The following is a 24030-nucleotide window of genomic DNA, read 5'->3' on the forward strand; positions in this document are numbered from 1 at the left end:
CCAAGCAGGACCTGGCTGGCCAGCCCTGCTGACCCATTGGCTGTCTCTCCAGCCGTCAGTGGAGGCGTTGGAACCGAATGTTTCGCAGGAAGTGCAGGGATGTGGTGAAGTCCAGGTTCTTCTACTGGCTTGTCATCCTTCTGGTGGCACTGAACACCCTCTCCATCGCCTCTGAGCACCACTTCCAGCCAGAATGGCTGACACATGTGCAAGGTGAGCAAAGAGTCTAAAGGAGAAGGAGAGCCTGGGACACTCTGCTGCGCTGGAGGCATGCTTGAATTCTTACTGTGCATGCACAGCCACGCTGGCATGGCACAGGGGCTGTTAGACACATGCAGACTTGCTCATGCACACAAACACAGACTGCACACAAGTGTGTATACATCCCCACTGCATAGTCACACAATTGCACGTTGAACATCCGTGGTGCATATGCCTATACATGCACAGTGTATATATTCTTAGGGACATGGGTTTGCATGGTGAACACACACAAAGTGTATACATTTACACCTGTATGTGCATAGTACACGCAAACACACATTGCATACACTTGCACAGCACAGCCATACACATTTATGAGTAGTCACACTACCTGCACCCACACACATGGAAATACACACAGACACATGGAATACAGCTGTGCCACAGGTACATAGCTCAGCCACACGTATACACACACATGCATACCCCAGTACACATGCGTGCACTGCGTGGATTCACATGCACGGTACAGCCACTCTCTCACATACAAGCACACAGTTGCACATCACCCTTCTCATTTTCCTCTCCTGTGTGCTCTCTGGAAAACAGCCTTTGCTGCAGCTCAGGGCCTAGTGGGCAGAGAGTGGCTCTCCTTCCCTTCCTACTGTGCCATGCTGAGATTAAGAGGTTCATGCTCTGATGGGCTGGATCTCCCACCCCAGATAATGCCAACCGGGTGCTGCTAGCACTCTTTGTGGCTGAGATGCTGCTGAAGATGTACGCGTTGGGCTTACGCCAGTACTTCATGTCCCTCTTCAACCGTTTTGACTGCTTCGTGGTGTGTGCGGGGATCTTGGAGACCATCCTAGTGGAGCTTAACACCTTGTCACCCCTGGGCATCTCTGTGCTGCGTTGCATCCGGCTCCTCCGCATCTTCAAGATCACCAGGTTGGAGAGGGAGCCCTGTGGGTGCCAGCAGCTGGCAGTCCCCAGGCATCACTGGCTTTGTCCATGGGGAGGGCTGCAGGCTGAGCAGAGCTGGTAGTTCCTGGATGGAGGAAGCTGGGGGGTGAGGGGGCGGGTCATACAGTCATTTCTGTCTCCCAGATATGGTCTGGGAGCGGTAAGGAGGACAGGGCAGTGTTTGGTTTGTTGGAAGTCTCCTGAAATCCCTCTCTTGCTCTGGGTTCTGGGGTATTGTAACTGGGGGTGCTGTGGGGCAGGACTCCTGTCTTCATTTTCTGGCACCAGCCCACTGTATGTTCATCCCCCTTCCCCACCCTGCCTGCTGGTTCTCTGTGCAGGCAGCAGGGTGTCTTACCTGTCACAACATACCGGGAGCTTCATTTCCACCTACTGGGGCCTGGCTGGAGCAGTCCTGTTGCCCAGCCTGTGAGTGGTGCTGGTTCAGAACCCCCCTTGCTGGGCTGCTGGCACATACCCTTGGGCAGGGTGGTCTGTTCCCTGTGCCTACCTGGTCCTGCCCACAGTCCTCACCTCCCGCACACTCCTGTCTTTCCTCTCCCCAGGTACTGGACATCCCTGAGCAACCTGGTAGCTTCCCTGCTGAACTCAGTCCGCTCCATTGCCTCTCTGCTCCTCCTCCTCTTCCTCTTCATCATTGTCTTTGCACTGCTGGGCATGCAGCTCTTTGGGGGCAAGTTTGACTTTGAGGACATGGAAGTGCGGCGCAGCACATTTGACAACTTTCCCCAGGCCCTCATCAGTGTCTTCCAGGTATGGGGCTGTGGGAAGTGCAGCAGGAGGCTGGAGGACAGGGTGCTGGGAGTCCTGCCTGGGCTGTGGGTCTCCAGGCAAGAGCTGGGGCTCAGAGGGAGGTGGGTTTGTGGGGGGTGATGTGGCTCTGAAGGAGGAGCACAGGAATGGAATTGGAGTCACTAGCAGTAGTGCAAGTTCAACACTGAGTAGGGAGGTGGCGTTTGGCCATGGGGCTTTAGGGGCTGTGAGAGTTTGGGTCCGGAGCCAGGAGGGAAGGATCAAGCTGTGGGGTTCTGCTGTGCTCTGCTGGGGAGGCTCTTGAGTCCCTTTTTCTTCTTCACTCTCAGATCCTGACCGGGGAGGACTGGAATTCAATCATGTACGATGGGATCATGGCCTACGGGGGTCCTTCCTTTCCGGGCATGCTGGTCTGCATCTACTTCATCATCCTCTTTGTTTGTGGGAACTGTATCCTCTGCCTGTGAAGCCAGGCCCAGGCTCCCTGTAACCCAGGCCCATAGCATCAGCTACACAGGACTGTGAAGCGGTGAAAGGTGGGGCTTCCTTAAGGTTTTCAGTGCTTGCCTTTAGCTTTTCAGTTCTAAACAATGAGGGAACAAACCCAGGCTTCAGGGCTTACACTGGTGGTGGCTGGGGTCTGGAATCTGGAGGAAAGCACATCACGAGGCAGGTTTGGATTCAGCCATCATTCAATGCAGTAACAAGACTGAGCTGGACCAACTGAACTAAGGCATAGAGGGCAGCCAGCCCAGAGCTCAGTACTCACAAATATGGGTGCAGGGTTAGGGATCACCAGCCAGGGTTATCTCAAGGGCTTATCTCCAGGAAGGTTTCTCAAGGCACCCTGGAGACCGTGGACAGCTCTGGCCACATCCTCCAAATAGGAACCAAGTTCATGTCCTTAGTGCCATCCCTCCAGATATCCTCCTCAATGTCTTCCTGGCCATTGCAGTTGATAACCTAGCTGAGGCTGAGAGCCTGACCTTAGCCCAGAAGGCCAAAGCAGAGGAACGCAAGCGGCGGAAGATGTCAAGGTGAGTGCTGCAGTCCCTGGCAGTGGAAGCTCCCAAACCAGGTGCTTTGGTACGAGGGGACAAAATGGCATTGCCTATGTCCCTGCTCAGAGTTCAGTTCCTGCTCTCTCCTTCTCTCTGCTCAGAGGTTACCCAGAGAAGTCTGAAGATGAGAAGCAGATGATGGCAAAGAAGCTTGAGCAGAAAGCAAAGGCAGAAGGGATTCCCACAACAGCCAAGGTCAGTGCTGGTGGGGCTGGGCCTTTGGGAGCCCCTGGTGAGGGACCTGGCTCATCCTCCTACCAGCCAGGGCTGACAAAGGCTTGGAGCCAGGCTGGGTCTGGACTCTTCTGGGCCAGAATCACTCCTTGCCGTAGCATCCTCTGGTGATGGGGGCACTCTGGGCCTGGGCAGGACATGTTGCCTGGTGAAACAAGTCTGTTACTGGGGTTTCTTTTCCTCTAATTCATTACCTTGGTCACAGCCACTTTTCAGTGGTTGAGATGGGCTGATGCACACCAGATGGAGGGGAGCAGAGCAGGTCAGCAGCATCCCAGACCTCCTTTATGTCCATGCCACACCTGCGTATGCAAAATCCACTATTCAGTTGTGTTGACTGCGTGTTGAGCTGCCTTTTATAAGCATCTGGCCAGCAGCTACTTCCCTATCCACTTTCCAGAGATGCCTCATGGGAACTCACTCAGGAGTCACCCCATGTCTTATTCTACCCATGGTATAGGTGCACGGCCCCAGGCTCTTGCCCAGCACACAGTCCCCTGTCTCATCCTCTTGGTATTGCTCTTTGCTCAGATTGCAGCATCCTCGAGGTGTTTCTCCTCACCCTACTCCATCCTGGGCCAGGACTCCATGTGCTCGGTCCTGTATGGGTCAAATGCAGAGACACTGCTTGCCCCACATGACTTCCAAGATTATAGGTTTTGGCCAACATACAACATTTGGCAGCAATACTAGCACACACAGCTGCATGTCCTCTCTGTCTTTCCTTTGTTTCAGTTAAAAGTGGATGAATTTGAATCCAATGTCAATGAGATCAAAGACCCCTACCCTTCTGCAGATTTCCCAGGTAAGACTTGTCTGTAGCAGAGCAGCAGGAAAGCTGGGGAGGCACTGCAGAGGGACAGTGCCAGAACCCTGGCTATGTGAGGAACAAAGGATGGGGTGACCCTCCACCAGCCTTGGGGTACTGAGGTCCTTCTGAGGCACAGATGCCAAATCAGAATTACAGGAGCAGAGGATTGTCAGTAAGGTCACATTCCCTCTCCCTCTCTGAGTGATTCTTTCCTTTTCCCTCCTCGTGGCCACCCTGCAGGTGACGATGAGGAAGATGAGCCTGAAATCCCCCTGAGTCCTCGGCCACGTCCCCTCGCAGAGCTACAGCTGAAAGAGAAGGCTGTGCCCATGCCTGAAGCCAGCTCCTTCTTCATCTTCAGCCCAACTAACAAGTAGGCACTGACCCTTCTCCTTGCCTTGTGGAGCCAGGCCTGGCCTAGGTACCTCTGGATGGGGTCCTACTTGTGTGTAACAACCAGACCTGAAGGGAGCCAGCTCACTGGAAAAATTCTTCTCTGTGGAAGGTCTGGCACAGACATCCCATTATGCCTAGGGCCTTCCTGTGTTCAGTGTTTAGCTGTAACCCTCTTCCAGGCTGCCACAGCCCTATCTGATGTCCCTCTGGCCCCTCACAGCATCTCATGCTGTTTCTGTCCCTGGCAGGTTTCGGATGCTGTGCCACAGGATTGTCAATGCCACCTGGTTCACCAACTTCATTCTGCTCTTCATTCTGCTCAGCAGCATCTCACTGGCAGCTGAGGACCCCATCCGGGCTGAGTCCTTCCGCAATCAGGTGCCTGTGTAGCTGTGAAGGGTTGGGATGGGTAGGGAGACCTCATGGAGGCCCCCAGCTCCCCACTAAGCAGAGACCTGCATGCCAGATGTCATGCCTGGGCAGGTATCGGTGATTTCATCCCTGCCTCTGGGAGGAGAGGCTGGTTGTGTTTTCCATTCAGGACACAGCTGGGACAAGTTTTTACTGCTCCATGTCTCAGTTTACTTCTGGGTGAAGAGATCCACCTGCAGGGTGCACCAGGTTACCTTGGTTCAAGGCTATGGAGGCTTACTGGAGATGCAGTCTCTGGGGTGTCTCACAGGAGGCAGCTTCCCAGGGCACTCGGTGCTTTTGGGGATCAGGTGCTTTCAGGTGAATCAAGTCAAGCCTCACTCGCTTGGAAACTGTGCTTTGTCTGAGGCTGCAGGTTGGACCATGCACTGGGGAAAATCAGCAAAGCTAAGGGAAGTCAGGAGTCTTCTTGGCAGTGGGTTTTGCAGGCTCTGTTGAGCTAGGTAGGATCCCCAGTCCACAGAGTGGAGGGCAAAATCACAGTGCCAGGATGTTTGAACACACTGGAGCATTTCCCACATTGCCCAAATCTCATCCAGTTCTGGTGCTTCTGTTCCCAGATTCTCGGATACTTTGACATTGGTTTCACCTCTGTCTTCACAGTCGAAATAGTCTTGAAGGTGAGTTTCTCTGCCCTGTGGGACTGGCCACACACGTGACACAGTGCATGGGTCTAAACTGTCCTGGCCATGGGCACTCATGCTTTTTGGGTGCAAACTCCAGGTCCCAGCAAGGGCAAGCTGCCAGCTGACCCTCACATCCCCAGAGTTCATGCAGTCTAGGTGGTATGCAACCTGTCCCAGAGGCCACGTGTCCCTCCAGTAAGGAGGCAGCCAAGTCAGCTGTGCTGTGACACAGATGGATAGATGGGCCATGGCACCAGCATTTTCATTCTGACAATGCCCTTAAGAAAAGTTTTGAGAAAGGGAAAGCAATGGAAATCTGTGGAGTAAAACAGTAGTTCAAGCAGCTGCTGCATGTTGCTCCCACTCCAAGTCTCTCTACTCTTCTTCTCTGATTTGCTGAATGACTGAGAAGTCTTGTCTCCAGACAGTACAGGACAGAGGATTTCCAGCTGAAGTCAGCTTCCTGCCTGGCTGCAGAGGTAGAGGTCTGAGCGGGATAGGGTCCCCAGGCCCCTCGTGCCTTGTCCACCCCAGGGCTGTGGAAGGACCATGACCCTAAGCCTTGCCTGGCTTCTCTCCTAACTCCTTCTGCTCCACAGATGACAGCCTACGGTGCTTTCCTGCACAAAGGCTCCTTCTGCAGGAACTCTTTCAACATCCTCGATTTGCTGGTGGTCGCTGTCTCCCTCATCTCCATGGGAATTGAGTAAGCATTTCCACACTTGACAGGGTGGGCACAGGTCTGTTTAGCCTGGCAGGGTATCTGGAGTGCTGCAGCTCTCTGAGTTGGATGGAAAAGGAGCAGCCAGCCCAAGGGCCAAGCATTAGCCCATGTGCTAGTGTCCCTAAAGTCATGCTTTACTAGTGACAGGGAGGGGGACAGGGCATGCACAACGGGGAGTCAGGGAGGCAAACTCCTTGAGTGTCAAAGGTGAAGATCTGAGCAGGAATTCCATCTGGATCTGCCTTCTCCAGCTGCCAGTGTCCCTTGGTCTTATGTGTGGTGATGGGTTAGCGATATCCGCATGTCTCTGCCATCCCTTGCCCCTCACCTCTGGTCCCAGCTTGGCCTCTATGACTGCTTGCTGGGGCTGTGTCAGGCTGGCCTGGGCAGGGGAATTGCTCCATCTCAGCTCTGCCTTCCTTCTCAGGTCCAGTGCCATCTCAGTGGTGAAGATCCTCCGGGTGCTGAGGGTGCTGAGGCCCCTGCGAGCCATTAACAGGGCAAAGGGGCTAAAGGTAAAGAGGGAGGCTGGGGCTAGGGGTCCTTGGCCCTTACAAGAGGTTATGTGGCAGACATCATGCCCTGTGGGGTTTGTGAGGCCAGGAACCCAATTCCCACTCCCCATCTGTGGAAGGAGTCTGCCCCATCCCACTGCTCTTGGCAGATTCCCACTCTTCCTGGGGCCCATCCCTGCAGTGAAAGGGTGTGGGACATGCAGCAGGGGCTTGCCCTAGGCATGCTTACCTGTGCACTGTCCTCAACCTCTGCAGCACGTGGTCCAGTGTGTATTCGTGGCCATCAAGACTATCGGTAACATTGTGGTCGTCACAACATTGCTGCAGTTCATGTTTGCCTGCATTGGAGTCCAGCTCTTCAAGGTGAGATGTGTCTCAGATGGGCAGGAAAGATGTTCTGCTCAGGCACATCCTGGACAGGCTCTCCTAGTCATAGCCCTTGGGGATGGTGCCTCTCAGTGTTGAAGTCAGCACAGGCCGTACTCTCTGCAAGAAGACCTGCCTGCACCAGACCTGCTGGCAAAAGACCTTGCGGTGAGAGGAAGGCAGGAAACACCCAGGATACTGCCAGGTCCAGACAACACATGTAAAGGGACCAGCTGCCTTTGCCCCACTTTGTGCTTCAGTTTCCCCTTTCTAAGGCAGCAAGTGCTTCTGACTTCCTCCGTGCTTTGAATGCAAAGTTTCCTTTTTCACAGCACTACTCTTGCTCTCTGGACCTTGGCTGCTCCAAGGGAGAGCTGGCCCTGGCTGAGCTCAGTTTTGTTCTAATAATTGAGCTTAAATTCCCAGCCAATATGAGGAGAGCTTTCAGGACACCTTGCAGACAGAGAAGACCTGTCAGCATACCTTAACTTTTAGTTAATTCTAAGGTTGTTGCTTTCTTTCCTCTTCTCCAAATAGTTGGCTCCCAGATAGGATGAGCTAGACACTAGGCAACATTTACTTGTCTCAGCATGGGATTGACCCTAGGGTCTCCTGTGGCTCCTGAAACACTCTGTGAACTGGGTTGTGTTGGAATGCAGAGTGGGGAAGCCAGCAGTGGTGTGAGGCAGGGGCCAGAGTCAGCACAGAGGCAGGGTGGGGACTGACTGTGGGCTGTGAAAAAGTCAAAACTCCCCAGAGTTTCTGAAGTCACAGCAAAATCATAGCCTCTTCTGATCTCTGTTAAATGCAGGGCAAGTTTTATAGATGCACAGATCCATCCAAGATGACAGAGAAGGACTGCAGGTAAGAGCTCTCTGCAGCTCAGCCCCAGCAGGGCAGTGGCCAGAGATGGGAGTGGTGTGTGTGGCAGGGGTCACTTGTGTTCCTCCATGGGGATGTTGCATCAAAAATTGGACCTGAGGTCTCGTGCTGTTCTCTCTCCCGCTGGGGTAAATCAGAAACAAGTACAGGGTTATCCTCCCCTCCCAGGGATGAAAGAACCCTGGGCCAACACTGCAGCAGGTGGGCTGAAAGGGACCCTGCCTGGTGAGCACCACATCCCTTCTGCTGCAGGGGTTATTTCATCAACTACGTGGACGGGGACCCCAAGCAGATTGAGCTACAGCAGCGTGTCTGGTTGCCCAGCAACTTCCACTTCGACAATGTCTTCTCAGCCATGATGTCACTTTTCACTGTCTCCACCTTCGAGGGCTGGCCACAGTGAGTCTGGCTGCATGCGGGGCCTGCCAAGGGATGGGTCTGTGCTGGGAGCAGGTCACTGCCATAGGCCTTTACCGTGGTAAAGAAAGAAGAGCTGCCCAGGCTGAGGAGCAGGGCTAGCCATCCTGGCAGTGGCTGTGCAGCTGACAAGGTCATCCCAGCAGCCCTGTCCCACCACTGTTGGATTTGGGATGTCCCCTGAGCTCTCTGTAACCTTCAAGAGGAGATGTGGTCTTTCCCAGCTAATTAGGATCTCTGTTGCCTTGCTATCCCTCCTGTAGGCTGCTGTATATGGCTATTGACACTAACGCTGAGGATACAGGCCCTATCTACAACTATCGGGTGGAGATTGCAATGTTCTTCATCATCTACATCATCCTCATTGCCTTCTTCATGATGAATATCTTTGTGGGCTTTGTCATTGTCACTTTCCAGGAGCAGGGGGAGAGCGAGTACAAGAATTGTGAGCTGGACAAGAACCAGGTAATGGGACTGCTGGGACAGGGCAAGGTGGACCAGCCCTGGATCTGGCACTGCTGGGACTGGCTAATTTGGATCAACCCTTAGTGGTGCCACTGGTGGCGCAGAAAAGTTGAACGTGCCCCAGATCTGTTTGCTGCTGGGGCAGGGTGAGGTGGACCCAAGCCTGGCCACAGTGCAGGCCTTCCAAGGGAAGGGCAAAGTGGACCAGAACCAGGGAGTGGGCCTTCTGCTGCAAGCAGGTGCTCACACTGAGCTGGATCAGTGTTGTGCTCAGTTCTGGGCTTCCCAGTAGAAAAGTGACATGGATGTACCAGGGCGAGTCCAGCAAAGAGCCACTGATATGACTGAGGGTCTGAAGCATCTGTCATGTAAGGAGAGGCTGAGAGCTGAGTCTGGTGATGAGAAGAGAAAGCTCAAAGGGATCTTACCTATGTGTATAAATACCTAATGGGAGGGTGTAAAGAAGATGGAACCAGGCTCTTTTCGGTTGTGCTCATTTAACAGGGCAAAAGGCAATGGGCACAAACTGAAGAAAACAAGAAATTCCATTTAAACATTAAAAAAACCCTTTTTTTATGGTGAGGGTGGTCAGGCACTGAAACAGGATGCCCAGAGAGGTTGCGAAGTCTCCATCTTTGGAGGTATTCAAAACCCAGCTGGACACGGTCCTGGGCCACATGCTCTAGCTGGCCCTTCTTTAGGCAGGGAACAGTCACTAGACCATCTCCAGAGCCACTTTCCACTGTCAGCCCTTCTGTGGTGCTGGGGAACATCAAAGGTGAAAGCACCAGAAGCAAGACTGGCATCAGCAGAGGATGTGGCATGTTCTGGGAGGGACAGCTAGAGAGTTGCCTGCTGGCCCAGAGAAGGTGCTGGCATGCTCATTTGCTGAGCAAGCCTGCAGATGCAGCATGGTCACCTTGGGCTAAGGGTAGCAGGGGTCATCTGAGCTGCACATGAACTCAGCAGAAAATGCTCTGGCCTCCTGGGGAGGGAAGGGCCTGCTTAGTACCTCTCAGGTTCAGAGAGAAAACTCAGTGCCCCCTTCACCCCCGGTTCATGTGATGTCTTCAGGCTGGTCTTGGCCAGTCCTGAGAGACCCTGGGAAAGTGCCATGATAACCAGACAGGCTCTGGGCTGGAGTGGTCAGTACAAGGGCAGCATGGCAGTCTTTGGAGGCAAGCAGTGGCTTTGGAAACTTGATCCTGTGTACGTGCCCTGGGGGTGTATTTCCAGAAAGCACAGCAGATACTTGAACCATTGCTGTCCCTGGCCCATGTTGGTGAGCTAAGAGAAAAGGAGGAAATCCAGCTTGTGTCTGTGGGGACATGCAGTGTTGCCGGTGGTGCTGACTCTGTGTCTGTGCCCCTGGCACTGCCCTGTGCCCCACTGTGGGATTACACCTGCCCTCCCCTCCCCAGCGCCAGTGTGTGCAGTATGCGCTGAAGGCTCGTCCACTGCGGTGCTACATCCCCAAGAACCCCTATCAGTACCAAATCTGGTATGTGGTCACCTCCTCCTACTTTGAGTACCTCATGTTCTTCCTGATCCTGCTGAACACCATCTGCCTGGGCATGCAGGTAAGGGGCACAGTGCCCACCACGGGTGGTGGAGGAGTTTCCACAGCAGCAGGCGGGTTAGCTGAGCCCTGCCACCTCCAAGGGAGCTTCTGGGGAGAAGATCTTTCCTAAACAGCAAAGCTTGTGATGTGTGCTTACCACCCCTGGGGATAGGGGCAAAGTGGGACTGGTTAGATGTATGGAGCCCAGAGAAGGGGCTGCAAGGAAGAAATTTCCTTTTTTCTGATCATTGCTGAGCCATAGGTCTGAGGGACAGGGATCTGCATCCAGCACACACCTCTGAGTTCACAACGAAGGCTGGATCTGCCACGGGCTAACATGGTTCCTTCTGCCTTCTCGTCAGCATTACAACCAGTCTGCAGAAATGAACCACATCTCAGACATCCTCAATGTGGCCTTCACCATCCTTTTCACCCTGGAGATGATCCTCAAGCTCATGGCCTTTAAAGCCAAGGTGAGAGGAGGGCATGGTCAGGAGAGCAGGAGAGGACCTCAGTCCAGGCCAGGGGTGTCCATTAACCCTACATTTAGCATCTCTGGAGTACAAGCACCCCCAGGCCTGAAAATCCAGAGAAATTCTCCTTTTAAGACCCTTGGGGTCTCGCATGCACAGGACCTGTGAGTTTCTAGAAGGACTACTGTTTGTCAGAGCTACCATTGCTAGCCAAATCCAACCCAATCCAGTTGGCTATTGTTCCCATCTTCAAGGTCATCTGTCACTGGTGAGATCATAGCTCTAGCTACCTCAATCCACCCTTCTCATTTCACACCATCGCAAGACAGGACCAAACAATTGACCAGAGGGTGCAAGGTCTGACCACCACCCCTTCTTCTGACTCTCCCCAAGTTGGCAGAGGTCACTGGTGATTCTTCTGCCACTCCTTCCTCTGGGCACCATCATCTGTCTCCTCTTTGACTTAACCTTTGGATGTTCACTCCTCTTCTCTGGGTCTTCCCTGGCAGGGCTACTTTGGGGACCCCTGGAACGTCTTTGACTTCCTCATAGTGATTGGCAGCATCATTGACGTCATCCTCAGTGAGATTGATGTAAGTATCAGGCTGCTTGGGCACGAGGGTGTCCCTGCAGAGCACCACTGCTGACACCCACCTCAGGCTGTGCCACAGCACTTGCCCTGGGGTGAGACAGGCATGCTGGTGTGGTGTCTAGCTCTGCAGAGTGTTGGTGTCCTCTCCTCTCTCCCTGCTATGCTTGGTTCTGAGGAGGGACAAGCCAGGATCAGCCTGTGACATGGGTCTGTGGAGATCACAGCTGTGGCCCTGTGGAACTTCAAGCACTGTTTAAACATAACAGACCATCTCCAGCCAGCCAGCATGTCACAGTGGCCCCCTCCCCTCCCCTGAACCTGTAGGCACTGGGGTCCTATGGAACACAGTTTACTCACTGAGGACTGGACCACGAGTAGCAGGATGCATGCCAGCCCCTTCCCCCCTCACCCTGTCTGTCTTCCATGTGTGTGTCTGGACAGGCAGTCACCCACACATCCAGCCTCAGATCAGTGCAGGTATGAAGAAGAAGGGTTCCCACAGCTCCCTGTACCCACAGGACACTTCTGTCCCATGCCAGGAGAGGATCAGACATATCAAATTTCAAGGCATTTGCTTTGCATGTGTCTCTTTATACAGTGATACATACACATACACATACTGACTGTGTATGTGTGCATGTGTATACTCTACACATATTTCAGAAGCTCTACACCATATAAACTGCTTGGCTGGGTGGCTGCAGGCAGTGGCTATATGGTAAGTACTCTGCTGGGGAGCATTTTCAGAGCAGTGCTAGGAAGCCAGCATGCCACTCCCTTTCATAGCACTGGGACACCCGCACCTCATCCCTAGCACTGAAAATGCCCCTCTGCACAAGGAGGTCATGCTGCATTTAGCAGATCTGATGATAACCCTAGAAGCAGCTGTAGGATCGAGTAGATTATAGATTAACCCTCCCTAGTGACTTTGCATGCTGTCTCCTCTTGGGAGAAGGGCTTGCCAGCTCCAGTGTACTGCAGGGCTGTGTCTGGCAGAGATACTGCACTGCTACCCCTGCACCAGGGTACCCTTTTCTGCTGTTCTCTGTGCCAGGGAGAAGAGGGCATTTAGGGGCCCTTGGTGACAGTTATCTGCCAGGTATGGAGGGTGGTCCAGGCCTTACCGAGCTGGGATGAACAAAACCATCCACCTTCCTCCCCTGTGACAGCAACATGCACCTCCCTGCGCAGACTTGCATGTTGATACTGCCGTCCTCTAGCCTCTGGGCTTCTCAGCCTTGATGAGCTCCCAGATTCCATGCCAGTACCAGCAGCTTTGATCTGTCACCAGATCCTCCAGGACCCCATCCTTGGCCCCCCAGCTCTCTGCACCTGTGAACTGGGTTCCCATTGCCTGTAGGATATAATTTCCTAATACACTATGCACTACCTCCTTCCCCATCCTGTTATCACTCAGGAATGAAGTCCAAATGGTGCTCAAGGCCCTGGACTGGGCAGTGATTTTCAGTCCTTGTGGAGTGAGAGACTGGGTCAGCTGGCACAGATGCCGAAGTACTGCTGTGCTTGCCATGGGTCTGTGGGGGTGCCCAGGGACACAGGTCATAGGCACCCGGAGGGGTCTGGTGCCCTGGCCAGGCTGGCAGGGTCTGACCCAGGTGCTGTGCCCTGCGTGCTGCAATGCTTTTGGCTGTGGCAGGGCTGTGCAGAGGGCCAGGAAGGATTTCACAAACGGCCCTATATGTCCTGAGCTTCCCTGGCCCTCTCCCCCAGGTCTGGGCGCTGCAGCAGTAGGAGCACTGGTTTCCCCACCAAGTCCCCCAGGCTCTTCAGGGACCTCCATCACAGACAGTCCTGCTCTGGCAGGTCTCATGCCGCGGTGACCATTTATGTCTCCTCCTTAGAGCAGGGCCCCTCCCAGCTGCCACCTCCATGTGCTTTCTTCTCTATCCAGCCCACATCTCTACTAGCATCACCAAGCTTTTCTCAGCCATCTGGTGATGTGCAGGAGGATTAGGAGGTGGGAGGGCAAACTCACCCCCCCCCCCCTTCTGGTAAGTGTCCTCCCTGCTGAGAGGTCAGTACAAGGTGGATCTGTTACCTATGGCCCCCAGGAGCTGTTTGCAACCACTGCAACCCATCACAGATCACCTTGCAGGTGCAGGCAGACCTTGGGGGGCTACAGTGTTTTCAGGAGGATGGCCTTCACAAAACAAGCTTGCACTGTGGTACAGGGGTGGTGAGTGACACCTCGCAGCAGCTGTGCCATTCCTGGTAGCAGCCAGGCACTCTGGTTTGCAAAGTCTGTCCTCTCCTCTCTCTTTCCATTCTGCCTCTTTTTTTCTCCTCCCTCATGTCTCTGTGTGTGGCTGTCAGGGTGAGGTGGTGGGGAGAATTGTGCTGTCAGGAGCTCTCTGCTAGCCACCACAGCCAGATCTTCATGGTTGTCCGTTCATTGAGTTCCCCCAGATCCCAGACGGTATTGAGGGATCTGGGGCAAAGGGAAAGTAGGGATGGGGGCTGCTCTGGCAATGCTACCCCAAGCTCTGAAGTGTAGGGGGCTGGCAGTGTCCATGCTTCTATGTCACTCCTGCCAATGCCTGGCCTGGAAACTTGGTCCCTTCACAAGGGCCAACCCTCCCAGCCTACCCAAAGCCTCCTGCAATCGCTGGCTGGGCACCCAGGAACAAACCTGGTCTGTGCTAGGGGCACTGGGGCTGGGCCACCCCACTGAGGGTCAGGTGTTGGTGTCTGCACTGGGATACCCCCTGCCCCAAAGTATCCTAGGGTCTCTGCAGAGAAGAGTGTGTCTCCAGCTAGCTTCGAGGAGCCTCAGGGGTTTGTGCGTGTGTGTGTGTAAGCACACCCCTGCGTGTGAACACGTGCCTTGTGTGTGCCGATGTGTGTGCAGACCAGCAGTTCCTGCCTCTTGGGTTGGTGGGTGAACAGTACCAGGCAGGGAAGGGTTTGTCTCCTACCTCCTGAAAGCAGCCCAGCTTGCTGTGGAGGAGCCATGGGTTGGCTTGAGCTGGTCAGCTTGCCTCCAGATCCCACCTCTGGCCTGACCTGGGTTGTGACCATGGGAACCAGAAAAATTACACAGTTCTGAGGTTTAGCCCAGATTTCCTGGCCCATACACACCTTACTCCTTACGTGGGTAAGTCCTTCATGATCAGTGCATCTCCCTGGCCATCCATCTGCTGCCTCTGCCCCTCAAAAGTCATCTTGCCTTGTCAGTGAGCCTGTGACAGTGGGTCTCTGCCTGTCCTTCCCCTGTACTCCTCCTCTTGTCCTCAATTTCCATCTTACTCTTCCTTCTGTGTCCAAGTTGTCTTCTTCTGCCACCACTCATCCCTCCCTCCATCCCTCTTGTTCCTGCCTCACTTCTCCTGCTGACTTTCTTGTTCTCTTGACAGACTGTTCTTGCATCCAGTGGCGGATTGTACTGCCTCAGCGGAGGCTGTGATAGCATCGTAAATATCAGCTGCATGTGCTTGTGGTGCGCCCCTCTCCCCTTTGCTGCCCGTGGCCGTACCAGTGTGCCTGTGGCCAGTGTTTGCATGTGTCCTGCATGTCATTAAACTACACCAGACCCAGCTGCTCTCTCTGCGGTGCAGCTCCCCTTCCTGAGAGGGACTCAGGGCAAGACACCTCACACACAGGCACCCCTTCCCACCCTGAGATGTACCAGGCTGTTCCCCAGCCCTCCTGAGTCCATTTGCTGGCCCAGTCCTGCCCTCCAGCACTGCAATACCTGACCTGAATGGGGCATCTAACAAAGGTGTTCTTGGCTGTTGAGGGCAGGCCACTTGGCATGGTTCCTCTGAAGGGACTGGCCTGCACGATTACAGCCTCTGAAACTGTTAGCTGGAGAAATGGTTAGAGAGGTAACTCTTGCACCATGCTTTCCCTCAGGGGGCTGACTGTGTACCATGATTCCTGGCCTGATGTGCTGGGAGGCTGAGTGGGTCAAGCCCTGTGCTGGTGGCTGAGACCACCATGGGGGTGCAGTGGGGTGAGATGCCCTGGGTTGGCCCATAGGAGCTCCCGTAGGAACTCTGAAAACAGGCAGGGGCTGGCTGCAGGGTCCCATGAGCTAGAGCCTCTTCCCAGGGCTCCCAGGGCCCTGGTGTTGGGAACTGCAGAGGACAGGCTGGCCTTTGCTAGGCACTGCCCAGGTCCTGATGGTGGGGACATGATGCACTGGAGCTGATGAGATGTTCCTGACCACCATGCTCTCTGGGCAGGTGCTAGGCACTAGGAGAGTGAAAGGCAAAAGAAAGAGACGTGGGGAGAGGAGATGGTGTTGTCCATTGCAGCCCTGGGAACTCAGAAATGCCAGACTGGGCAAAATGGAGCTGCTGGGAGGGGTGTTTGCAGATGGGGTCTGTTGCCCTGAAATAGCTGGAAGCAAGTGAGCTGGATGATGGGAGTGAGGGGGATCCAGTGGCAGCAGTAAAGCTCTGAGAGGCCAAGGTGGCAGTGGGAAAGATATTCCAAGCAGTCATGGCAGTTGGGATGAACAGTGCCTGGAGTGTGTGGAAGAACTTCCTGACACAGTTGGTCGGTGAGGCGACCAGGCGAGATGCCTCCTGGACCTTCTGCTTACAAGCAGGGAAGGACGGGTGGGTGATGTGTTGGTCAAAGGATGTCTTAGGCACAATGATCATGAGATGATACAATTTCCAATTCTTGGAAAAATAAGGAGGATGTTCATCAGAACTGCTACCTTGGACTTCTGGGGGACAACTTTGGCCTGTTTAAGAGCCTGGTTGGCAGAGTCCCCTGGGAGACAGTCCTGAAGGGCAAAGGGGTCCGGGAAGGCTGGACATTCTTCAAGAAGTCTTAAAGGCACAGGAGCAGGCTGTCCCCATTTCCAAAAAACAAGCCAGCAGGGGAGAAGACTGGCCTGGCTGAGCAGAGAGCTTTGGCTGGAACTAGGAGGGGAAATGGAGAGTTTACCACCCACGGGAGGGGCAGGCAACTCTGGAGGACTAAAAGTATGTCACAAATTTCTGCAGAGCGAAGATTAGAGAGGTGGAAGCCCAGCTAGAACTCAGGCTGCTCACTGCCATAAAATAGAACAAAAAAAAGTTTTTACAAATACATTAGAAACCAAAAGAGGGCTAAGGAGAATCTTCATCTTTTATTGGATGCAGCACAGAACATTGCCAGAAAGGATGAGGAAAAGGCTGAGGTGCTTAATGCTTTCTTTGCCTCAATCTTTAACAGCAAGACCAGGTTCCATCTGGGTACCCAGCCCCTGAGCTGGAAGACAGGGATGAGGAGTGGAATGAAGTCCCCACAGTCCAGGAGGAAGTAGTTAGTGACCTGCTGCTCTATTTAGACACACACAAGTCTATGGCACCGCGTGGGATCCACGCAAGGGTATTGAGGGAGCCAGCAGAGGAGCTCACCAAGCTGCTCTCCATCATCTGTCGGCAGCCCTGACTAACTGGGGACCTCCCAGAAGACTGGGAGGTAGCCAATGTGACATTCATCCACAAGAAGGGCAGGAAGGAGGATCTGGGGAACTACAGGCCTCTCAGCCTGACCTTGGTGCCAGGGAAGGTTATGGAGCAGGTTGTCCTGAGCACCATCACATGGCAGGGGCAGGGCAACCAGAGGATCTGGCCCAGCCAGCACAAGTTTATGAAAGGCAGGTCCAGCTTGAACCTGATCTCCTTCTATGACAAGATGACCTGTTGAGTGGCTGAGGGAAAGACTGTGGATGTTGTCCTTGTGGACCTTAGCAAATCCTTTGACACCATCTCCCACAGCATCTCCTGGAGAAACTGTCTGCTCGTGGCCAGGACGGGTGTGCTCTGTGCTGGGTTAAAAGCTGGCTGGATGGCCAAGCCAGAGAGTGGTGGGGAATGGGGTTACATCCCGCTGGCACCGGTCACACGGGGTGTCCCCAGGGCTCAGTGCTGGGGCCACTCCTGTTTAATATCGATGATCTGGATGAGGGGATCGAGCGCTCCCTCAGTAAGCTTGCAGACAGCCCCAAGCTGGGGGGAGCGTTGATGTGGGGGAGGGCAGGAGGCTCTGCAGAGGGATCTGGGCAGGCTGGGCCGATGGGCCAAGGCCAGTTGTAGGAGGTTCAACACGGCTCAGTGCCGGGTCCGGCACCTGGGTCACACCAGCCCCACGCAGCGCTGCGGGCTGGGGGCAGGGGGCTGGGAACTGCCCGGAGGGAAAGGGCCTGGGGGGCTGGCTGACGGCAAACTGAACGTGAGCCCCCAGTGTGCCCACGTGGCCAAGGAGCCCAACAGCGTCCTGGCTTGTGGCACAACAGTGTGGCCAGCAGGACCAGGGCAGTGACCGTCCCCCTGCACTCGGCACTGGCGCAGCTGCACCCCCAACCCCGGGTTCAGTTTCGGCCCCTCACTCAGGAGGGACAGTGAGGGGCTGGAGCGTGTCCAGAGCCGGGCAGCGGGGCTGGGGCAGGGGCTGGGGCACAAGCGCTCTGAGGAGCGGCTGGGGGAACTGGGGGGGTTCAGCCTGGAGAGGAGGCGGCTCGGGGGGGCCCTCATGGCTCCCTACAGCTGCCGGACGGGAGGCTGTAGCGAGGTGGGTATCCATCTCTTCTCCCAAGGAACAAGTGATAGGACGAGAGGAAACGGCCTCAAGTTGCACCAGGGGAGGTTTAGGTTGGACATGAGGAAAAACATCTTCACCGAAAGGGTGGTCAGGCACTGGAGCAGGCTGCCCAGGAAAGCAGTGGGGTCACCATCCTTGGAGGTCTTTAAAACACGTACAGATGCATTGCTTAGGGACATGGTTTAGCGGTGGGCTTGACAGTGCTAGGTTAATGTTAGGACTTGGTGATCTTAAAGGTAACCTAAAGATTCTATGTTTCTATTTTTTTTGTATGGATCCTTGTGGTAGAGCCTGGGGCTGAGTCTGTGCCATGCTGGAGCAACCAGGGGAGCAGCTGACCAAGCCCTCGGCATCTCCAACTGCCAGTGTCCTGGGTGTTCCCAGACAAAACCTGGCCCTTTGGGCCCAGGACCTGTGCCTGCTGAACCCCCTCCTTCCTGACAATTCTGCCCTGAATCAAGGAGTCCCCAGCCCTGGCACACAGCTGTTCACCCCTCCAAGGAGGGGCCCACAGCCACCCCAAGAAAGCAGGCATCACTGCAGGTAGGGGTGACGCTGAGCAGTGCCGCCCCAGGCCCACCCCGCCTTCAGTCCCTCCTTTGGTCCCTGAAAGCCATGCTGGGACATTCCCAAACCAGCCTTTATGTACTTAAACAGCCATCATTAACCCTTCTTGTGCCTGGCCTACAGCTCACCTTACAAGCAGGCCCTAAGGTGGGAGAATCCCATATGGTGCATGCTGGGCGAAAGCCTTCAGGGACTTGAGCCTGTCCTTGGGTGGCCCTGTCTGGCATGCGTGTGGTGAACAGCACAGCTCTCCCAGCCTGCCTTACAGCATGCCTTTCTCCCTGCAGTGTCCCATCCCTCTGGCTAACAGGATTACTCTCATACTCATAATCGGGCATCCCAGCAGCCTGGGGACAGAGATGTGAGACAATGGAGCTGGGGAGATGAACATATTGGGAGGGCTGGAGGGAAGGTGCCAGCACATCCTCTTTTCAGTCTGGTCCTCCATGCAGGCAAGGGCTGCAGGGACCAGGACTGGTGCCTGGGGGAGGGAATGTCATTACCCTTCCACCCCCCAGGATCTGGACCCTCTCTTGTCTGCCTGGAGGCATCAGCACCTGACACCCACCAAGTGTTCTGCTCTGCCTGCAGGACTCTGATGACAATTCTCGTGTCTCCATCACTTTCTTCCGACTGTTCCGGGTGATGCGGCTGGTGAAGCTGCTGAGCCGGGGGGAAGGTGTCAGGACCCTCCTGTGGACCTTCATCAAGTCTTTCCAGGTATGTGAGTGTTCCCCTCCCAGACAAGCACGTGCCCTGGACTGGCAGCAAGTTCTGATCCTCAGGGCAGCTGCGTGAGCAGTCTGTCCTCACCAGGCAGAAGAAAGCTCCAGTGCTGGTAGGCTGCTGGCCTTAAACTGGACCAGGGGCTTGTGCTGTACAGGAGAACATTCCTGTATGGGCGTGAAGATGTGGGAGGGCTCCCTGGCTGACAACACCGTGTGTCAGTGCTGGGCTGAGCAAACAGGCAGGGCCTGCCCAGGTCCACCAGCCCCAGTCCCAGCGAGGCTGGGCTCTGCACCAAGTGGGTAGCTCAAGAGCATTCTGCAGCATCTCAGCACATAGCCCCTGAGCCTGGGCAGTTCCCTCAGCCCTGGGCGTTCCTGTGTTATGCTCAGCCTTTGTCCCAGCTGCAGAGACCTGATGCTCCCCCGGGGGCTGGCATAACCTGCCCATGCATTACAACTGGACAGTGGGGCTGGTGGGAGGGTGGTTAGAGGAGCAGGCAGAAAGCAAGCTATCCACTCCCCACATGGCGGCCAGGATGCTGGCCTCACACAGTAGCTCCAGACTCAAGCTCCTGTCTCTGGGTTGCCTTGATGCTGGGCTGTTGTCTCACATAAGCCGTGGTCCTTTTGTCACAGGCTCTGCCCTACGTGGCCCTGTTGATTGTGATGCTTTTCTTCATCTATGCTGTGATCGGGATGCAGGTGAGAGGCACAGGGGTGGGATTTGGTCTTGAGCAGATGCCCTGAGCCTAATAGCATCTGGGGAGATGGGATGGAAAGGGACTAGGTTGTCTGCCAGGCACTCCCTGGACTTTGCACATGATGGGACCATTTTACCCTGGTCTGCAAGGATGTTTACAGCCCCAGCAGCCTCCTTCCATCCTCAGGCTGCAGCTAGCTCAACTGAGGCATACAGCAAATAGCACTTTCAGAGTCAAAGACACAACCTAGACACAGTCACCAGTGCTTGTGCCTGGTTCAGAAGACCTTGTCTCCTTGGCCCGGAAGAAATGCAGCATAGACAGGGGCATTTTCAGCATAGGCAGGAATGTCCAAGGAGCTTGTGAGCCCCAGAGCACCCACAACCCAGTTTCAGTCTCTTCTGGGGACACCCAAAACCAAGTAAACAAGAGGAAGAGGAGCTCAGGGACAGGGGTGCTCTGGAAGGTAGTTGGTGCCTGAGAAAGGTGCTGTGATGCTGAAAAGGTGATTTACAGATGTTTGGGAAGATTGCCATGGTGGATGGGACCCAGATCAACCGAAACAACAACTTCCAAACCTTTCCACAAGCTGTGCTGCTGCTCTTCAGGTCAGTCTTGTCTTGGTGAGCTAACATCTTCAGAAGCGAGCTGGGCTCAGAGTCAGCATGGGAGCCCACCAGCCTGGAGTGAGGGAGACCAGCATTTCTCTGGTTGATTTCTTTTTTGCCCTACAGAAAAATCTCTTGAAGCAGTGGAAACATTTCAGGTTTGCTTGGTGCAGCTGAGTTGGAGGAGAGAGAGGCACTTTGGGGTTTCTATTCTCGATGTTTCTTTCCAAGACTGGATTTTAATTTGTGAATCTTGAGGAAACTCAAGGGGAAGCAACAGCTCAGTCCAAGCCTTTCCTCAGTTCCAAATGCTTCACTTTGGAGCTTTGAATAGGAGACTCCCCACAGCAGCCCAAGCCCAAGATCCTGGCTGCTCCTTTCCCAGTGGCTCCCCATCCCCCTGTGTGCTGGGCTGGCCACAGCCCTCCCTGCATGCCCAGCTCATCATGCTGAAGGACGAGCAGGCATCCCCTCTCCCCAGGTGTGCAACTGGTGAGGCCTGGCAGGAGATCCTACTGGACTGCAGCTACGGCAAGCTGTGTGACCCTGAGTCAGACTTTGCTGAGGGCGAGGAGTACACCTGCGGCACGGGTTTTGCCTACTTCTATTTCATCAGCTTCTACATGCTCTGTGCCTTCCTGGTATGCTGGCTTCCACGGGGCTCCCTTCGGCACCCCTGTCCTGGCCCTGGGTAGTCCCTGGTGTTGAGTTAGATTTGCATCTCATGGGGCTGAGCCCACAGCACCCTCTTCCTAGGGGCATCACCCCCCAGCCCATCAACCCAGCCATGCTGCAAACTTGGCACCGCATTCCTGTCAGGCCCAGGATCCCCCATTAGTTCCTTCCCACAGACAGCTTCCATGTGCTGCCATCCAGATGTGTCTATGTTGGCTCTCACAAGGGTGGCGAGGAAAGGTCCTGTGCCTGCTGCAGCCTTTAACATGATCTCCTTGGGTGGGAGGTCCATTCCTGCATGGGGTGACCCACAGCATCCCCTGGCTCCAGGGGAACTCAGGCTTCTCCTCCTGAGCACATCTGCCTGCATTTTCCCATGGTCCTGGGTAGGGCCTGTGCGCAGCACTGCCCTGTTCTGTGCTGCCAGCTGTGAAGGCTTTTGCTGTTCCTCTGCCAAGGGACCTGCTGAGTGCTTGGCCCTGCCCTAACTCGTGTCCTTCACATCAACTCCTCTGCCCTCAGATCATTAACCTCTTTGTGGCGGTCATCATGGATAACTTTGACTACCTCACTCGTGACTGGTCCATCCTTGGGCCCCATCACCTGGACGAGTTCAAACGGATCTGGGCTGAGTATGACCCTGAGGCCAAGTGAGTGACAGGGGATGCATGGCACAGAGGGGATGGTCTGTGGGAAGCCTGGGGCTGGCTGCCCTTAGACACACAATAGAGCTGTGGCACTAAGAGTTAGTTCCCAGTGTCTCAGAGGTGGATGTGGACTTGCCAGCATATTCCAGGGCTGATACAAGCCATCAGGAGGTTTGGGGACATAAGACTTCCAGTCCCCTCTTCATCCAGCCCAGGTGATGCTGCCAGCTCTTCCCATGCCACTGCACACCTTTATCTGCTGTCTGGTGCCATGAGGAACAGCTGCTTTCCCCAAGAGGAGCATAGGGAAGTGTAGGGATTTGCCCACCACAGGAGCACAGGGCAGGCTGCAAGCATGAACCCACCCAGCCCCTGCCTGAACCACTGTCCACCTGCTGATGCAGTTTGTCATCTCTGCAGGGGCAGAATCAAACACTTGGATGTAGTGACTTTGCTGAGACGTATCCAGCCTCCCCTGGGCTTCGGAAAGTTCTGCCCGCACCGTGTAGCTTGTAAGGTAAGAGCCAAGGGGGTGACAGGGTGTGTGGGCACAGGGTCACCTTCCCCAAGCTGTGTCTGCTTCCTCCCTAGAGAGGCTGAGGGTGACGATCCAGCCAGCTTCCCAGCATAATGGTTTATATGCATGCTCTGACCTCTTGTGTTTAATGGAAGAGAGTATTCTGGAGGCAAGGAGAGATGCTGTTAACCTGCACGGAGCTGATGTTTCAGGCTCCTGGAGATAAGGAACTGCCTGTGCTCAGCCCCACACTGGGGGGGGGTCTCCGCCCAACCTGGACCGCTCCGTGCAGAGGGACTCCCGAGCCACACTGGTGTGCCCCACATCTGCATCTGCTGCAGGAGAAATTCTGGGCCTGAGTACCTGGCCATACCAACTGGGCTGTAGAATTTTGTTTCCAAGGGCTGATAGCACTGAGGGAGCTGGAAACACCATCTCTGTATGCATCAGTACACTTTACCTGGCTTAGCTCATTGTGCGCAAGTCCAGGGCCTGTGTGGGACTCAACGTGTAAACCACACGGGCAGGGGCTTAGGCACTGGTGTAAACCCTTGTGGGTCTTAAGCAAACTCATTAGGAGTTTTGATCCCCAGATCCCTCACAGCAGCCTGGGGCACTTTTTGGAGAGTGGAGCACAATGCAGAATTACTCCCATCTCCCTGACAGCAATACTGTGTCTCTTGCTGGCTGGTTGTTAAGCCTGGAGAAAAGGAGGCTGAGGGGAGACTTTATTGCTCTCCACAACTACTTGAAAGGCGGTTGTAGTGACATGGGTATACATCTCTTTTCCCAAGTAACAAGTGATAGACCAAGAGGAAACGGCCTCAAGTTCATCCAGGGGAGGTTTCGATTGGATATTAGGAAATAATTCTTCACTGAAAGGGTGGTCAGGCACTGGAACAGGCTGGCCAAGGAGGTGATTGAGTCACCATCCCTGGAGGTGTTTAAAAGACATGTAGATGTGGTGCTTAGGGACATGGTTTAGTGGTGGGCTTGGCAGTGCTAAGTTAATGTTTGGACTTGATGATCTTAAAGGTCTTTTCCAACCTAAATGATTCTATTATTTTCTCCGGTGGCACCAATGCCCCATAGATTGTGTTATTTCCACAGATCTGACCTGGTTCTCCCTGTAGCTTCATCTGGTTTAGCTGGCTGGTTAGGATCAGCAATGTTGCTGCCCGTGGCCTGTGTGCTGCCAAGCACTGGTGCAGAGCCCCGTGGGCCTGGATAGAGCTGGGAGGGCTCTTTGACCAGCAGCTCAGTGCCCTGAGCAGAGCCTCTCTCTGGCCAGTGTGGCTGCCCTCTGGCCAGGACAGGCTGTGTGTTTGTGGGGAGCTGCCAGACTGCTCTGGTGCCTGGAGTCACAGGTGTTGGTTTGCTTTGCAGCGTCTGGTGTGCATGAACATGCCCCTGAACAGCGATGGCACTGTCACTTTCAATGCAACTCTCTTTGCACTGGTGAGGACAGCCCTCAAGATCAAGACAGAAGGTAAGTTATGCTCCTGTCTGCCTCTATGGCCTGATGGGGTG

At 54.6% G+C, this 24030-nt stretch overlaps 1 protein-coding gene across 33 annotated transcripts in view; it reads left to right on the forward strand.

The window, feature by feature from the left end:
• Positions 1-24030, forward strand: part of LOC130159617 (voltage-dependent L-type calcium channel subunit alpha-1S-like) — a 75259-nt gene that overhangs the window by 45597 nt on the left and 5632 nt on the right. For 29 of the 33 annotated variants that reach the window (XR_008825803.1, XR_008825804.1, XR_008825802.1 and 26 more), the window contains 26 exons: positions 53-213; positions 927-1152; positions 1734-1941; positions 2271-2391; positions 2864-2978; positions 3104-3197; positions 3972-4041; positions 4288-4420; positions 4692-4821; positions 5436-5495; positions 6101-6207; positions 6653-6740; positions 6996-7103; positions 7918-7970; positions 8241-8387; positions 8669-8870; positions 10292-10450; positions 10794-10904; positions 11414-11497; positions 19216-19344; positions 19989-20054; positions 20570-20661; positions 21143-21302; positions 21859-21986; positions 22404-22500; positions 23887-23989. Coding sequence is in view for 30 of the 33 variants with exons in the window: in XM_056361394.1 (XP_056217369.1) it covers positions 53-213; positions 927-1152; positions 1734-1941; positions 2271-2391; positions 2864-2978; positions 3104-3197; positions 3972-4041; positions 4288-4420; positions 4692-4821; positions 5436-5495; positions 6101-6207; positions 6653-6740; positions 6996-7103; positions 7918-7970; positions 8241-8387; positions 8669-8870; positions 10292-10450; positions 10794-10904; positions 11414-11497; positions 19216-19344; positions 19989-20054; positions 20570-20661; positions 21143-21302; positions 21859-21986; positions 22404-22500; positions 23887-23989 (3152 nt within the window). In the remaining 3 variants the exon portion in view is untranslated. Of the gene's footprint in view, positions 1-52; positions 214-926; positions 1153-1733; positions 1942-2270; positions 2392-2863; positions 2979-3103; positions 3198-3971; positions 4042-4287; positions 4421-4691; positions 4822-5435; positions 5496-6100; positions 6208-6652; positions 6741-6995; positions 7104-7917; positions 7971-8240; positions 8388-8668; positions 8871-10291; positions 10451-10793; positions 10905-11413; positions 11498-14870; positions 14928-19215; positions 19345-19988; positions 20055-20569; positions 20662-21142; positions 21303-21858; positions 21987-22403; positions 22501-23886; positions 23990-24030 lie in introns of all 33 variants that reach the window. The other 4 variants (XM_056361417.1, XM_056361386.1, XM_056361388.1 and 1 more) reach the window with 4 other exon arrangements.

Source organism: Falco biarmicus, chromosome 16 (genome assembly GCF_023638135.1).
Source record: "Falco biarmicus isolate bFalBia1 chromosome 16, bFalBia1.pri, whole genome shotgun sequence".
Lineage (NCBI taxonomy): Eukaryota > Metazoa > Chordata > Aves > Falconiformes > Falconidae > Falco > Falco biarmicus.